This window comes from Thamnophis sirtalis, unplaced genomic scaffold, assembly GCF_051295495.1.
Source record: "Thamnophis sirtalis isolate CommonGarterSnake01/CBP01778 unplaced genomic scaffold, rThaSir2_p1.2 scaffold_6, whole genome shotgun sequence".
NCBI classification, from domain to species: Eukaryota; Metazoa; Chordata; class Lepidosauria; order Squamata; family Natricidae; genus Thamnophis; species Thamnophis sirtalis.
Window position 1 is genome coordinate 115,403,416 of NW_028261386.1, and position 17,714 is coordinate 115,421,129.

At 40.5% G+C, this 17,714-nt stretch overlaps 1 protein-coding gene across 1 annotated transcript; it reads right to left on the minus strand.

Annotated features, from left to right (window-relative positions):
* Positions 1–14,497: 14,497 nt before the first annotated feature.
* GJA10 (gap junction protein alpha 10) lies at positions 14,498–17,714 on the minus strand. Its single transcript, XM_014063171.2, has 2 exons — positions 17,449–17,714; positions 14,498–16,257 (listed from the first exon to the last, which is right to left on the minus strand). Exon 2 carries the CDS (start codon positions 16,243–16,245, stop codon positions 14,632–14,634), a length of 1,614 nt encoding a protein of 537 aa, XP_013918646.2. The 5' UTR covers positions 16,246–16,257; positions 17,449–17,714; the 3' UTR covers positions 14,498–14,631.

The window sequence follows — 17,714 nt, forward strand, 5'->3', positions numbered from 1 at the left end:
GGACGACACAACTGACCAAAAATTTTATTTTTAGATAAAAGTAAGCATGCATTGTGCAGAGCAAAGAACAGTACCGGTTGTGATGAAGGAATGGATGCGAGGTCTTGTTTTTACGTTCCCATGCTAGTCAGCAGCAGCTTTTGCACTGAATAAGGAATGTGCAAAGAATATATATTTGGCCCTGTCCAGTCTGCATATTCTCCTTTTAATTTGCCTTTGCTGTGCTTTCTATTGCCAGAAAACCTCATTTCATTTAGGCATCTTCTACTTTTTGTCAGGTGAATATTACACTTACATAAATATTTTGCTAGGGGGTGCCTTGAACAAAGTTGAAGTTCATTGAAACCTGATTCTGGAACAAAAAGGCTAGTTTTGTGGGGAGTTTTTTTGTTTTAAAGATTCAGTCAGATTCCCAAAATATTCTGATATTTATGTCCTAAACCTAATAGACGCTGACTCAAGCATCAGAGTTTGATGCTGTAGTATAAAACTATTATATATTACACAGTTAAATTATTTGAAGTCTTTCTAAGAAATATATGCTGCTTTTTTAAAGATGCACTTTTTTTGGATCTAATCCATCTATTTTTATTCCCAAGGAAGTAAAAATTGAAAAAAAAATGGAATACAGAAGCCACTGTGATCAGTATTCCAATTTTCGTCTCTTGAAAATAGACAGTCAGAGCTATCTAAACTTAATAAAGTCAATTCAGCTGCTGACTGTAGCAGCTGAATATTACATTCAGCCTACTGCAATATGACAAAAATTTTAAAAAAATTATAGGGAGTTTTAAAGAAAAGTGTTTTTGAATGCTCAGTCATTGTAGTTTCCCATTTATACATCACTGTGATGTGAAAAGCCGCATGGGTGGAATTTCAGGTGATTTTTTTTTTAGCTCTTTTTTCTTCTTCCCTAAATAAAGTATGATAACTAACCTCACAGCAACTGATTAAATTTATTTTTTATCTTTGGTGTGCCAGTCAATCTTTATGGCCTTTAGTATAGGTTAATCTAATCCTGAAGCCTGTTGGTCTTCTTTTACTGGTGACCTGTAAATCTTATATGTCTCTATTTCAAAACAAACCAACAGACAAGTTTCGCCTCTCCCCGAGCTACGGACATTCTCTATCATTTCTAACAGATTTAGCCTACAGAGCTACAATATCCTTTGAGCAGCAGACTAGTAAGTAGTTTTGTGAAGCCTATGCAAGCATGAAATTCTCAACAATCTAGCTCAGACCAATGACTCCAAGAGGCAGTTTTCACACGCACACAAAAGATCAGGATTTGTGTTTGTTTGATCGCTTATTTCACTGCCATCTCTTTAAATGTGTACATTTAAAAAGTTTTGAGTTAGTGAAGACAGATAAGAAAGGATGTTACTTGATGTAGCCTTAGGAAAGCTCTGCTAAAAAAATGTGGTAGCTAATTTCTATCTACAATATAAAATCAGTATGTGTAATTTTGCTTGTTTATATATTATGTATATTTATAATTGAATTATTTTGTGACACAGGCATCAAATAATGCTGCAGAATACAGTTGTACATATGTTAAATCCATTCAAACAATTTTTATGTATATTAAAAAAAATATAGTTTGGTGGATTGTAGACTACTAATAAATTATTATAACTTTCTCTGGAAGTTAGAATGTCATTGCTTGCCGTGTAAAAGAATTACAATATTTTCCTACACTCCACCAATATTATATATAGATAGATAGATAGAAAGATATCAGAATAAAACTAGTGATATGTATTTGTTTTTAAATTATAATGCTCATGTGGTTCTACCATTGTGATGAAAGCCACTTTTTCTAGTGGGGAGTAATTATTCAAATCCTTCAAACTGAAAAAAAGATAACTTTTTATTATCAATGCCTCACTAATATCAGCTCTTTTATATATAGGTCCAGTTTACATAATGTTTAAACACCTATGCAGTGTAATAAAATAAATTATATGAAAGTTTGTTCAGCTTGACCCTATGCATGTTTACTCGAAAGTAAGTCTCACTGAGTTCACTGGAGCTTCTTACCCGGATAAGTGTGCATAGGATTGCAGCCTTATAAATAAATACTAAAAAAAAGGAGTTTGATGAAAATCCATTTCTGTCATTGCTCAAAACTAGGAAATGGTTCAAGCGATTTTGAAGCCAATGATCCATTTAATTTTGAAGGCAGTCGGGATTAGAAACTTAGCCTAGAAATTCCCTGTTTTCTGTCTTAACAGGTGAATTCAAATTTGAGGAGACAGACTGAATTTCTGGGTTATTCCACGCATTTAGACTTCAGTGCTTTGTTGGTAATGAGTATGAGTTCTTGTGCATTTGCAGTTATGAAAAGGATAAGACGTTCTTCAAAAACTGATACTTAATACTTGTGTTACGAATTTTAAAAAAAATATCTGGACTCCTCCAATCAGCAGAAATTCCATTCAGTACTTTGGAGATCTCTGTATGCTGATTTTTTGCCATTCAGTTCAAGGCTCATCTTTGATTACAAGGGTGAAGATACCCTCAAGAGTTTGTTCCAGAACCAGTGGGATACAAGTGCACCTCTACTATCTATGCCTTACAAACTTCAGAGGCCATATTCAAAACAGGGTTTTATCAGTGTATGCAAGGGGATGCAACCCCTCTCCTCTTCCTCCCCAGGTCAGACAATATGGACAGTTCTCACACATATCTACCTGTATAATCTTCTGTACCTCTCATAACTGGTCAATGACTGTAACAAGTTGCATCAGGTGTTTTTCTATATACTTTTTACACAGAATCTATGTGATTAATGGAACTTAATTCAATGCATCATTTTATTGTACTAGTTCTTAAGCTTGTCTATTATTATTATTTTTTTCTAGGTGACTGTGGTTTCTTGTGATTTTTACTGTATAAATGAAATGGCTGTTGATGCTTATTCCTTGTTACTAAGAATTTTTACCTTTTTGGAAAAAAAAAACAGCATTGCTATCTATGAACTAATAAATTTAAAGACTTCAGTTACTCATTGTAAATACAGTATCGTGCAAAAAGATTTTTCCATTCATTTGAATTGATAGTGTTAACTGAATTTTGTCTAGACACCATTTCTGTTGATGAAATAAAGACATACCAATATGTATTGTAGCAATGTGTCTGGCTCTGAATTTAATGTTAGAAAAAAAAATTAAAACAGCCTCAAGTCAAGGTCACATGGCAGTTATATAGACAAAACTATGCAGTCATAGTTGGCAGTAATGTGGCTTGCTATTACTGTACCTTTTTTCTGCAATATCTCTAAATTTTTCTAGAGTACTGTATGTGTTTTATTCATTGTGGTTTCTCATCCCAGTACTTGACAGTCAAAATATCCTTCACCCATTCAAGGTAGTGACATCTGCTGAGACTTAATAGTATTAAATTGGCTTGAAGGACTACCTGGAACGCAGTATTTTTCCTTGATGTTTGTTTTGTTTTGTTTTGTTGAGCTTGTATGCCGCCCACTCCCGAAGGACTCCGAGCGGCTTACAATAAAACAAGGGAGGGGGATAATACACAAGACAACATATTAAAATATACAACAGTCACAATTTCCGAGGGGCTGGATCTTTCGAAAGCCCCCCGGCCTGCTGGAGCAGCCAGGACTTAACGGCTTTGCGGAAGGCCAGGAGGGTAGTGAGGGTCCGGATCTCCACGGGGAGATTGTTCCAGAGGGCCGGAGCTGCAACAGAGAAGGCCCTCCCCCGGGGAGTCGCCAGCCGACATTGGCTGGCAGATGGAATCCGGAGAAGGCCTAACCTGTGTGATCTAATCGGTCTATGGGAGGTAATCGGCAGGAGGTGGTCTCTCAGGTACCCAGGTCCGATGCCATGAAGGGCTTTATAGGTAACAACCTTGTTGGACATTCTTAAGATAGAGTTCAGATATTCTCCAGTTAGTTACTCATGTAAGTGCCCACATGAGTAGATTTTCATGTTAAGCCAGAAGCCATGATGTGATGAGCAACTAAAGTAGTCTTTAAAAAACAATACCATATCTGATGTAGCATAACATTGCCTATGATCTGTGATAACTCTTCTGACACATAGGAACATCTGCAGGGGGGGGGGGGTTGGTTAAAAAAAACCAACCATAGTTGCCATTTTGTATTATTTATAACTCACACATAGCACCCTAGTGTTCTGACCCCCACCTAGCCCGTTCAAAAACTACAGCCACACACAGCTTGTAAAGGAATGTTTTTATCAGTCCCGGCTCTTGCTGGCTGCGAGCCCAAAATAAACATAGATAAATTCTCTGGCAAAAGTAAACTACAGCAAAACAGGTTTATATAAATCAAATCACTGATCCAAGTGCTTCTCGATGATTGCAAACAAACAGAGACTTCACTAGAACAGGAACGGAATGGAACTGACTTCTGCAACTAGGGCGTGTCACCATCCGTCTTTTATCCGCAGGAGGAGATCCTAATGAGCCATAGCTGCTCATTATCCTCTCCTGTGAGTCGGTCAGCCCTGCATCCCGAAACCACTCACAGGAGGTTTCTGCTGAGTCACAACACCCTAGTATAGAACCTACAGGCAAATATAGAAACCAAGTAACTTCTTTTTTCTCCCAGTGATATTCCCATTTATTCTTTTAAACATTTTCTGATATCACAAGAGATTGCAGGTAAAAGTACAAAAAAATAAATGAATTATTTTTCATCCTAATGTAATACCATAAACCTACTATCTAGTGTGAGATATGCAAAAAAAACCACAAATCCAAGTTCAAATGGATGCTGAATCAGTATATTAACAATTTCAACTGCACAGTCTGGGTTTAAGAAGTACAGTTAGGTACCATCAGCAGACAGATTCCCGAATTGACCCAAGACCTCACTCAGTGGTTTCTTATACAGGTAATTCCCCACGTATTGGTGGCAATTGGGACTTTGAATTTCTATCACTATGCAAAGTGGTCATAAAACACAATGTCATATGATGACAGCATCACTTAGCTAAAGCAATCCCGCAATCCTGGTTGCCATTGTAACCATAGGACCATGTGGGTCGTTAAGAGGGAAAGGGCAGAAGTCCTGGGCAAATAGACTGGGGTGGATGGGTCACTGCTATAAATGAAGACTACAGGATGGGGGGGTGGAGAATGCCACAGACAGGTGGTCCAAAGAGCAGCTGGGTACATGGATGCCTTGGGAAGGGGTGCCGTAGGCAGGCACTACAGAGCATGGGTGGACGCACAGATGGCATGGGAGTTGGGGGCGCCATGGACAGTTGCTATGGGGCCTGGGTTGGTGAAAAAGGAGCAGGAGTGAGTGACTTCTGACTTCTCAGCTTTCCTATTGACTTGTCTTGTGGCAGGGAAATCATAATTACATGCCCGTGGCTTGCTGCAATATTGTAATGACTCAAGCACCGTGTGAATGGATTGCAAACATGTGACTACCAGGATGCTGCAGTGGCTGGAAATCCAAGGTGCCCCTCAATCAGCAGCATCATCAACTTTGAACAGTCACTGAACTGTGTTTTTAGCCTGAGGACTAGCTGTGGAAGCTAAGCAAAAGAGGGACTCTGAGGCACTCCACAGGTGAAGGACCATCAGCACAACTTCAGGTCTAAAGCACCCCAGGAGGTGCCAGTTATATTCTCTTCACTAAAGGTCCCCTGCTGAGTCCTTATCTATACTGGACCAGGCAAATTACCTCATTGGTAGGGCAGTTAGCCCCAAATATATCTTTCTCACTTCACATTTTGCTGCTGTTTCCACAAAGATGCTGCTTGTAGTAGCAATCTATCAAAAATAGGCTAACCTTACTCATTTTGAACCGGCTCTATGCCACAATTGGTGGCTGTACTTAGTCAATCAGAGAAGCTAATTAGGGTTGGCCCTGATTGGGGGCTTGGATGAGAGAATGCCTGGGAAAATATGAGTTGAATAACTAAATTGGGAAGTCAGAAAGAAGACAGTGGCAAAAGACTTCAATTAATGCCTAGAAAATTCCATACTCAGCAGTTGAGTCCATTTCCAAGGAAACTTTATTTTTTTACGATGTTACAGAATTGTATTATTTTCTAAAATTAATTTAGCAAACAGGACAAATACTCTGTGATTCTATGCGCGCCTCATTTGGAAGTTAATTCCCACTGACCTATTTTCAAGCAAATATTGATAGGAGGACCAAGGCTGCATATTGATTTCTAAATTATTTGAACAAAAATAGACCTTCGCTGCTTTTTATTTAACTCTTGATCCCTCCATAGTGGATGATCACTCAGTACATTGTGATTTTTGAATTGCAGTTGCTTTATTTTAACAAAAGGTTCAACAAACTTGATTTTATGAATCAAGTTCCTATTTTTTTAAGAATAATGTATTTGTCTCAATACTATGATAGATGAGAATTCTATGGCCTGTTTTTCAGTATCTGCTGGCATACAGAATAATTGCCTGGCAACTGTATATAAGAATAACCAGGCATTCAACTATTTCTACTAAGTACATTCTTTAAAGAATGAAAAAAAATCAGAAGGATATGTGTCCTACTTACTTGTCGGTTCAGAGGTAACACTTCTTTGCATGTTCTAATTAAAAGCTGAAGGTTGCACCATGGCTCTAATTTACAGGAAATCAATTTGATAATCCCAGGTAACAAGGCATAAAATTGCAATCCTGTAAACGCAATTGTGAGGAGGAATTTTTTAGCATTAAAAATACTGTTACAAAATGCAGACATGGAAATCGGAGAGATAGCTGCCTTTCGCATAATAGATGTACAAAGAAGAAAAGTCATGGTGGCGCAGTGGTTAGAATGCAGTACTGCAGGCTACTTCTGCTGACTGCCAGCTGCCTGCAATTTGGCAGTCTTATTGGTCCAAGGTTGACTCAGCCTTCCATCCTTCCAAGATGGGTAAAATGGGGACCCAGATTGTTGGGGGCAATATGTTGACTCTGTAAACTATTTAGAGAGGGCTTAAAAGCACTGTGAAGTAGTATACAAGTCTAAGTGCTATTGCTATCTAAATAATTTGGATACCTGACCGATGATGGATTCAGAAACCAGTCATAGCAGAGTATCCAAAATGTCTGTCTGCCTTCGCAGAGTTTATTGCTTTTATATAGTTTTAACAAGCAGCAAATAGGATATATAGCAACAGCATTATTATTGGCGTATTCTCCTTGTCAGTCTCTAAGAACATCCCAGCCAGGGTAGATTCTCACATATCTAGATGGTTCCTGGTACTGCCTGGTGGTGCTAATTAGGTGAGTTCACAGACATCTGAGGTAAACAGTTACTGAGACGCAGCAGTGTGCTGCTCACGGCCTCTACATAATCTGACCTCTATCTCTACAGACCGTGAATTCCATTTGTGGGTATGACTGCCAGCATGAAGACCTGCACTTTGGAATTAGTTGCACTGTTGTCATGGCTGGCAGTTTTAGGCTTTTTCAAGGAAGTTCCTCCAGCCAAGGCATAGAAGGATAATTGCTGAATTGGGAGCTTCTCCAATTCCCACCCTGTGGGAAACTCTGAATATGGTCTATTCATGACCATATTTGAACACCGGTGAAAGCCCATTATATTTGTGAAGGTCTTAGATTTAGAAGTGCCCAACAACAGGGTCCATCTACCAGGTCGTCTTCCGGCCAATGGCTATCTGTTCTACCTGGTGGCTTTGTAGGCATCAGACCTCATATAAAGTCTGGAGCTAGAGGCTGAAAATATGTGTAAGAGATACCGAAGGAACAATACAAGTAGTTCTTCACTTACAACTGGTTCCTTAATGACCATTTGAAATTACAAGGAGCACAGAACCAGTGCTTTATGGTCAATAAAGCATTTCTGGTTATTGTAAAATGTTGTTCTCCCCATTCTCTCATGGTCTCATGACTACATTTCGGTACTTGGTAATCTGCTCACCTTGCAGTGTGCTGTGGTTTCTTCCACTTGGAAGAATGGATTCGTGCCTACAACTATGGCTTTCACCAAATGACCGTGGTGATTCACCTAACGACTGTTGCAGGTCTAGTCAAATTACAACCATAATGACTTACAACCAGTCCCAATTGTGGTTGTAGATTGACGACCACCTGTACGAAAGAACTGGGAGAAAAGATGAGAGACCTGAGGGAAAGAGAGAACAGCTTGACGGACCAATGCTAAGAAAGAGAAATCAGAAAAAGGAGAAGAGATGCACAGAAAAGAGAATCAGAAAGGTAAAGGGAAAAGCTAGTTTATACAGGTAGCCCTCAACTTACAACAGCTCATTTTGTCATTCAAAGTTACAACGGCACTGAAAAAAAGGGACATATGACCAGCTTTTACGGTTGTAAACATCCCGATGGCCATATGATGAAAAAGCAGTTGAAGCATGCCCATGGTCCTGTGATCTAAATTCAGATGCTTGGCAACTGATTCATACTTATGACTGTTGCAGCGTCCCAGGATCACATGATCCCCCCCTTTGCAACCTTCTGACAAGCAAAGTCAAAGAGGAAGCCAGATTTATTTAACAACCGTGTTGAGCCACTTAATAAATGTGGCAAGAAAAGTCATAAAATGGGGCAAAATTCACTGAACAACAGAAATTTTGGGCTCAATTGTGCTCGTAATTTGAGGACTACCTATAGTGAATATTTTCTTTCTTGCAATAGAGGTCCTTTTCTTAAGTTATGCTCCTCAGGCAATTTGAGCTTAGCTTACTAAGAGTAGCCTTCCTGTTTACCTATCTAGCTGGCAATTGTCAGACTTTTCAATAAAAAAGGATAGATGATAGATAGGTAGGTAGGTAGGTAGGTAGGTAGGTAGGTAGGTAGGTAGGTAGGTAGGTAGGTAGGTAGGTAGGTAGATAGATAGATAGATAGATAGATAGATAGATAGATAGATAGATAGATAGATAGATAGATAGATAGATAGATAGATAGATAGATAGATAGATAGATAGATGGAGAGATAGCTAGATAGGTAGGTAGGTAGACAGACAGACAGACAGACAGATGCATATATACACACACATAAATATGCACACACAAACATATAATCAGGTTCGCAACCCGCATGCAATAGGCGTGCGGGTGCCAGACACACACTGTGGACACGTACGCTGTTCAGTGTAAATGCGCACAGAACAATTTACAGTGAACTGCGCACGTGCAGTCAGTAAAATCCAGGATGGTGGCAGCCAAGCAGCACCAAAGGAATTGGTTTGGGGGCGTGTCAGGCCTGGGTCGCTGCCAGTTCTGCGACCCAGGCCTGAATTCCATTACCGGTTCAGCCAAACCAGGCCAAACTGGCAGCAACCCACCTCTGATTCATACATAAACAGATTTTTTGCATTTCTTTCTTGACTTTAATTCTGCCCGTCTGGAATGCAGCTTTATTAGTTATAAGGAAACCCTCTCCCCAGGCAACTCATTTCTTCCCTTGTGGTGCATTATTGACAGTTGTTTTTAATGCAAGTCCACCCCTCACCCACCCCTGCCTTGTTTTCACATACATTATTTGGGACAGGAATAGCTCCGGGTTGAAAAACCCAGAACAATCCCTATGTGCATTGAAACCCAATTATTTTGGAAGCGGCAGCAAAAAAGGGCTTATGCCAGAAGCTGCCAAAGTAGGGGGGGGGGGGGATGTAAATTGTTTCTTTGGAAATCTTGAAGGAGGAATAAACAACACCCTCTCCTCTGAAGCAGGAGTATTCCCTTTTTTAAAAGATTACAACTGTTCAGCCCGTATTAATTTATATATTTGGAAGCCACCAAGAAACAAAGTAATACTAACAGCCCTTTGAAAAATATAAGATTAGCGCATTGAAGAGTCAGGGAAGAGAAAGACAGCTGCACATATCCAGGTTGGATTTAAACATCTTTGTTAACGTGCAACGTAGTGGTAGAAAGTTCTAGTAGGGAGCTTTCATTTTTTATTCATCAGGTCGAGCGAGGGGAAGAAAGGACGCAGTCTCTTCTTCCTTCGCCCATCTTTATTGAAGTTTTGTGTCTTCGCAGAGCCTTGAAGTTGCATGTTGAGTTGGATAAGAAGGTTTGCAGTGTTACAAATCAAACTACCCCTCCCTTCCACGGTCTTCACTGAGGAAAGAAAGCTCTTTTTTATGTCCACTGAAGCTTCTCTTACTTATGCAAGAGAGAAGACAGTCCAACTTGAAAGAGACAATTACGGCTCGCTCTCAGCTACCACCACAGACTGCCCAGACAACAGAAGTTATAGAATACTTAAGTATCTGCCTTCGGTTGCTTTCTCATCAGATCGGAGGAGAAAAAGGGAAATAATTCAGCTTCATAGTGGCAATGGTGTGCAAGGGAGATTCTTGTTGTTCTGTAACTTCACAGTAAAACTAGTACTACTTTTTCATGATGGAAGAGAGCTCTAAGAGCACATTCTGAAAGAGAAAATGGAGAGGCTGAGTCAGCTTCTAGGACAAACACAAAGACGATCAGGGGTCAAAGCAGGGACAATTGCCGTTGGTTCTGCAAACCAGTAGTAACAAACAAAAAAAAAGCTTCTGAGGGTCACGCGGCTCCGCTGTGAGCTGCGCGATCTTCAGAAGCTTCACACACACACACACACACTTTCTAAAGCATTTTTTCCTGCCAGTTTGGGCAAATAGGCAGGTAAAAATGCTTTAAAAAGCAGGGGGGGGAAGCTTCCAACGATCACACTGATAAACTGTGAGCCGCGCAATCGTCGGACCGTCTTTATTTCACTTTTTAAAGCATTTTTTTTCCTACCTATTCGCCCGAACCAGCAAGGAAAAAATGCTTTAAAAAGTGGGGAAAAGTTGGCCATGCCCACCTGGTCACATGACGCCCCCCCCCCAAGCCACGCGCACAGAACCGGTGGCAAAAATGTAGATTTCACCATTGCTAAATAGCTTTGAAGGTTATTTTAGTCCAGTGGTGTCAACTCTTGGTGTCACGTTGTCATCATGTGACATATCACAACTTTTTTCCCCTTCGCTAAACCAGAAGTGAGCATGGCCAGCACGTGACGCATCTAGCCCACAGACCGCGAGTTTGACACCCCTGTTTTAGTCAGTTACTCATTTGAAAAAACCTGGATTTTCGTTGTTCTTCTTCTTCAGATCAAATCAAAATTACTCTAGCTCGGTTTCCCATTCCTCATAGTGCCCAGACACAGGTTACTGGCATTCTCCTGCTCTTCGTTTCCCAACAATCAGGATTCATTCCCATTTTGGCCCTGGGTATGAGAGCTCCCTGGTGGGCACCACTGAGTCACAATCGATCCTTGATGTTGATGGATCCCTTGCCTTTGAAAGCTAGCTAAGTTAAAGACTGTCAGTTAGTTATACAGTTATTAAAATAACACAATCTTCCATCAATATTGAATCATTCATCAGCTGGACTTATTGGGATGAACCTGAGTTCTAGTATTATGTGGAAAGGAACAAAGACTACTGATATAAGTAAAGGCAAAGGTAAAGGTTCCCCTGGCACATATATGCTAGTCGTTCCCGACTCGAGGGGGCAGTGCTCATCTCCGTTTCAAAGCCAAAGAGCCAGCAGGGTCCGAAGACGTCTACATGGTCATGTGGCCAGCATGACTAAATGCCAAAGCAGCATGGAATGCTGTTACCTTCCCACCAAAGGTGGTTCCTATTTTCCTACTTGCATTTTTACATGCTTTCGAACTGCTAGGTTGGCAGAAGCTGGGACAAGTAATGAGAGCTCACTCTTTTATGTGGCACTAGGGATTCGAACCCCTGAACTGCCGACTTTTTGATTGACAACCTCAGCATCTTAGCCACTGAGCCACCACGTCCCTACTGATACAATGATAGTTATAAAGACGACTAATATAATGATAGCTAAAAATAAAAGCAAGGAAATTTCTGAGTGGTTTTGCACTGCTCCAGCCTCCAAGCAGTGTTGCAATGTTGCTAGTCAATACTTTGCTGATTGGCTGATCAAACTAGTGCAGCCAATTGAGCTGATAAACTACAGGACCCGAAAGCAAATTGGCATTCTGTTATCATGTTCGGCTTGCACAAAAGCAAACTGAACCTTCTGCTTATTACTATTTTTTTTAATTTATTAATCAAATTTAGCCTCCCATCTCATGAAACGTGGCTCTCAGTGACGGACATACTAATCAAGGTATTACAGGTAGTCATCAACTTATGACTGGTTGCTTAGCGACCAGAGTTACAACAGACTGCCCTGGGCGAATATTGAGTGGCCTGATTTCCAAGTTCTATGACGGCTCCCTCACAGTCATATGACTGGATTTTTGGCATTTGCAATTGTCCATTTTCACATCCCACAGTCACATGACTGGATTTTGTAACTTTTTTTCTATCTGGCATTTGCTTCCAGTTTTTGGCAAAATTGGACCAAATTGAACAATTTTTCAATTAAATACTGTATGGCATTCTCTTGGTCATCACTGTAAAAAGAGTCATAAAATTGGGTCACTCATGTGGGTGACCTGCTTTACAACCGTCATGATTTATGGTCATAATGGGCAGGCTCCATTATGGTTACTAATAGAGGATTACCAGTAGTACCTTGTATATGGGGGCCATTTCAAATAGCTTCCGGCATAATAAAAATGTGCATAGTTTTACAAAATTAGAAGTTAAGCATGCTTCTGCAGACTGGTGATTTAATAGGCCATAATTCATCCACAGCTACCATGTTTCCCTGAAAATAAGACAGGGTCTTATTTTTTGGCCCCCGAAATAAGTGCTTGGCCTTACTTTAAGAGCCAAGGTCGTGCAGTGGTTAAATGTAGCACTGCAGGCTACTTCAGATGACTGCAGTTCTGCAGTTTGGCTGTTCAAATCTCACCGGGTCAGGGTTGAATCAGCCTTCCATCCTTCCGAGGTGGGTAAAATGAGGACTCGGATTGTTGTTGGGGGCAATATGCTGACTCTGTAAACTGCTTAGAGAGGGCTGAAAGCCCTATGAAGCGGTATATAAGTCTAAACTGCTATTGCTATTGCTATTTTCGGGGAGGTCTCATTATTTTTGAGGTGCAGGAGGCCTCTTATCCTTGGCCTGCGGATCAGCTGATCCAGAGAGGGTCAGAAGTTCTATCTCTGTTTTTGGCACATTCTTGCCAGCCCTAGCATCGCTGGGCCTGCCACTATTTTTGTGACTGCCACTTAGAGAAGGGGCATGGTAGCTAGGGTTTGCAGGAACGGCCTCTGCAAGGTCGTTCCACGTGGATGGCCGGTGCATGTGGTGTGCGTGGGCATGTTCCCCCCTCCCCCCAGGAAATGGCAGGGATCGGCTGCGCATGGATTTAAATATTTTAGTGGAGGGCTTATTTTCAGGGGAGGGCTTATTTTAGTGCATGCGCTCAAAAGCCCAGTTGGGCTTATTATCCAGGGAGGTCTTATTTTCAGGGAAACAAGGTAGATGCTTTCACATCTCTGCTGATTTCAATGGGAGTGTTAGGTAAATGTATACAGCTCTTCCACTAAAATCAATAAATGTTAAATGAGAAGTCCTTAACTAGGACTGAATTAGGTTCTCTGCTCCCACAACCCCAACATTGGCTTGCTAATGTCATTTGATGCATTTTAAGGTTATTATTCTGGGAAAGACTAAATAACTAGTTGAAACTCCCCCTCACAACCCACTCCCACATTCACACTTTCTCTTTCAAACATGCAGAGAATTCACATCAAGTATAACACATGCACATAAGACAGAGCAGATATGAAACTAAGTAAATACCAGACTAGAAGAAAATAAATGTATAAATTTAAATTAAGAAGAGTGTTAAAAATACCCATGCTGAAATCTCTTCAGCAATGCAAAATAGAAACTGATTCTTCTTACCTGCATATAGTTTAGAAAGGTTGGTGCAATGAATTGTTTAAAAGCCTTATCAAGAAATGTGTGCATTTATGCTTTGGTAAACAAACTTGGCACTTTTTTTTAATACAGTTTTAACTTGTAATAAAATACCACTAGAACAAATACTTTTAAAAAGTATTTAAATTAAATTACTATATATCTTTTAAGACGCAATTTGGACATTACATAAATCCTGCATCTCAGAGCTTTGCTCAACAAACTAACTGACATAAGATTTTTTTTAAAAAATATTCTTGCCTTATTTCTCTCCGTCACCCATTTTTTAAAAATAATACTCAGCTGATTTTATTCAATATTATATAAAGACGTGACCCGACAAATGCGCGCACGTCAAAAGCGCGGTGATGAAACCGTGGCGACAAAAAGCGTGAGTTCAAAACCGTGCCCACAACAATGCACCAACAAAACCACGCGCACAAAAACGCGATTTCAGTTAAGGTAAGGGTTAGGTTCAGGGTTCTGTTTAGGGTTAAGTTTAGGGTTAGGGTTAGGGTTAGGGTTATTTGGTTGTTATTACTTGTTCATTGAAGGCTGTTGTTGGCGTGCTGTTGTTGGCGTGCTTCTGCATTCATCGGCGCGATTTCAAACTCGCGGTTTTTGTCGCCGCGGTTTCGTCAGCGCGCTTTTGGCGAGCGTGCATTTGTCTGTGTACCATATAAAGAATGCCCTTCTACTGAAACAATTGCATTTTTCAAACATTTGCTTTGATTTGAAAGAACCTCATTACCTTTCTACCTTTCATGTTTGAATGTTTTCACAGACAAACCCCTAAGCCCAAGGCCTAGGCTAAAAGGATGCGAAAGAGCAATAACTCACACTATAGCAGAATATAGCAATATAGCAGAAAGTTTGCTTGGGTTTACTTGCCATTGACATTTTGCGTCCCCTCGGGGCAGAAAATGAGGGTGTGATAGGAGGGCTGCTGTCATCTTGCCATTTAGCTTCCAAGACCGAGCCATTCTGTGAGTCTGAGGTCACCGAGTCGATATCCAGCTGGCTCTTTGACAGCATTCTGGGTAAAAGGCTGGAGTTGTGGTTCTGGTAAGGCATGGTGCTTGGAGAGCTGCCATTATCATCTCCTAAGTCCCGGTTGCTAAGTTCCCAGCTACGCTTCTGAAACGTTGCTTGAGGGCTCTCCCTGGGGTTGGATACTATGGAAATTTTAGAAGCGTGTGGAAGGTTCTTGGACTCATCTGAAGCATTGGATTCACTCTTTCTGTAGAGGTCAACAGGCTGCCCTGCTTCCATCGGAATGTTGTCAGCGCTGCAGGGTGCAATCAGATGCTCATCGTTATGGCATTGACTCATGAGGTTTGTATAATGCCTGGAGAACAGCCTGTGTTGATGTTCTCCATTCCCATTGGGGTATCCGAGATGCCCATAAGAAGGATGTGGTCGATCTGGATACTGATTGGTCCAGCTTCTGCAGTTTCTGCGCCATTGTTGCTCTCCATTGCCTGGGTGCTGGTTTTGTTCAGTAAATATATATCCTTCTTCAAGATTCAAGGAGACGGGTAGCCTCGCTTGCTCCTCTGACCTAAATTTGTAACTATCTTGGTGGGATGAATCACTCATTTTGCAAATCTGCTGCATCATTGAATTTTTCTTGGGGAAATTAAAGATAGCCTCCTCCTCGGCGGTCATTAGCTTCTTCTTGGACTTCCTAAAAAGGGTGCTTCTAATCTTCTTGATCCCCAAATAAACAATCTCCAAGAGATTCAGAAAGAGTGAAATGGCTGCAATGCTATGCATGAAAACCATGAAGATTGTTTTTTCTGTTGGTCTGGACACAAAACAATCCACAGTGTTAGGACAGGGTGGGAGGGTGCACTTATACAGTGGATTCATTTGGAACCCATACAAAAGATACTGGCCCACCATGAAGGCCACTTCTAAGACTGATCGGGTCAAGATATGAAGGATGTAGGTCCATAGCAAAGCCCCTTGCAAGGGAGGCTTGCTTGCTTTCTTTTGTTCTTCCAGCTTCTTCAGCTGCCTCTCTATTCTCCGGTGATCTTCTATAATATGTTCTATCTCTTTGAGCTGCTCTTTAAGGTAGGCTTTCTTCTGCTGCCTCTCTTTCTCGAGGGCTTGCAGTCTATAAATGGCATGGCCCATGTAAACAAGTGAAGGAGACGAGACAAAGATGACCTGGAGCACCCAATAGCGGATTAGAGAGATGGGGAAAGCTTTATCGTAGCAGATGTTGTTACAACCCGGCTGCTCGGTGTTGCAGACAAACTCCTCTTGCTCATCATCCCAGACTTCTTCAGCAGCCACACCGAGAACCAACATGCGAAAGATGAAAAGGATGGTGAGCCAGATTTTGCCCACTATGGTGGAATGGAGATGAACTTCCTCTAAGATACTGCCCAGCAAATTCCAGTCCCCCATAGTCATGAGATCATCCCTCTAAAATAAAACAGCAGTGTGTCATTAAGGAAGCCATTTATATATTTGTGTAAGTACCAATTTAAATTGCCGGCAATTTACTTGACCTGGATTAAAATGAGAGCCCCCATTGTTATAAAAAGGAAGTGTCATCTAAACCAGTGTGTGTGTGTGTGTGTGTGTATGTATGTATGTATATATATATATATAAGCAGGTTTTGGTGTATTTGGGTCTTTTCCCATGTAAGATTGAGAGAATCTTGGCGACATTTCGACGAGGTCCCACTCGTTATCTTCAGGGTGGTGTCTTCGGCCTCGTGCCTGTGCAAGGAAAGCTTTGCTTGCACAGACACGAGGCCGAAGACACCAGCCTAAAGATGACGAGTGGGACCTCGTCGAAACGTCGCCAAGATACTCTCAATCTTACATGGGAAAAGACCCAAATTCACCAAAACCTGCATATCTATCTATCTATCTATCATCTATCTATATCTATCTATCTATCTATCTATCTATCTATCTATCTATCTATCTATCTATCTATCTATCTATCTATCTATCTATCTATCTATCTATCTATCTATCTATCTATCATCTATACACACACACACACACACACACACACACACTGCTTTAGATGACGCTTCCTTTTTATAACAATGGGGCCTATCGTTTGCTCACTCTCATTTTATATGATGGAAAAATTGGATAATATCCTATTTCTAAGTTTGTAAAAAAAAAGCAAGTATCCTGTCAAATTAATAAATAGATTAAAAATGCAACATATTTAACTGCAATTACCGAGGAACATTTCCACACATCCATCTAGAAATCTGTTAAGAGTCCTATTAAAAGCATAACTTTGTATTCCTTTCCATTTTTTCTCTCTAAGGCTCACAAAGAGAGCATAAAGAAATTAATAATTTAATTTAAATTTGTACATAACCCTATTTCTGAACATTATCGCCTCTCCATTGCAGTGTGTTCTATTATCTGTCACAATGGTTAGATTTTGATGCGTTTGTCTGATATTTAAATTACTATCAAATCATCTTGCAGCATTTAATTCCACAAGCTGATAACATGGTGCATGAAGAGGATCCCTTTATGATGGAAACAGATTTCCCTGCAAAAAGACATTCATTTTTATAGGTATACGTGTATAACCACACAGACGCAGACAAAGTCACACACACACACACATTTTCTTACCTTTTCCTTGATTTCTGTCCAAGGCTGCAATTACCAGCATAACCAATGAAGTAAGAATGATCTCAAATCAGAATTGATTTCTTCTTGTCACATGGACATTAGTACAGTTTTCTTGGCAACATTACAAAAGTTGTGTGCCACTGCCTTCCTCCAGAATATTTTCCAACTTCCCAGTTTGCCTACATGGAAAATTCAGGAAGGGTAAGAGAGAGAGATTTTGTTTTCCTTTTGGAAAAAAATCAGGAGTAATGCTTTAAAATTATTAA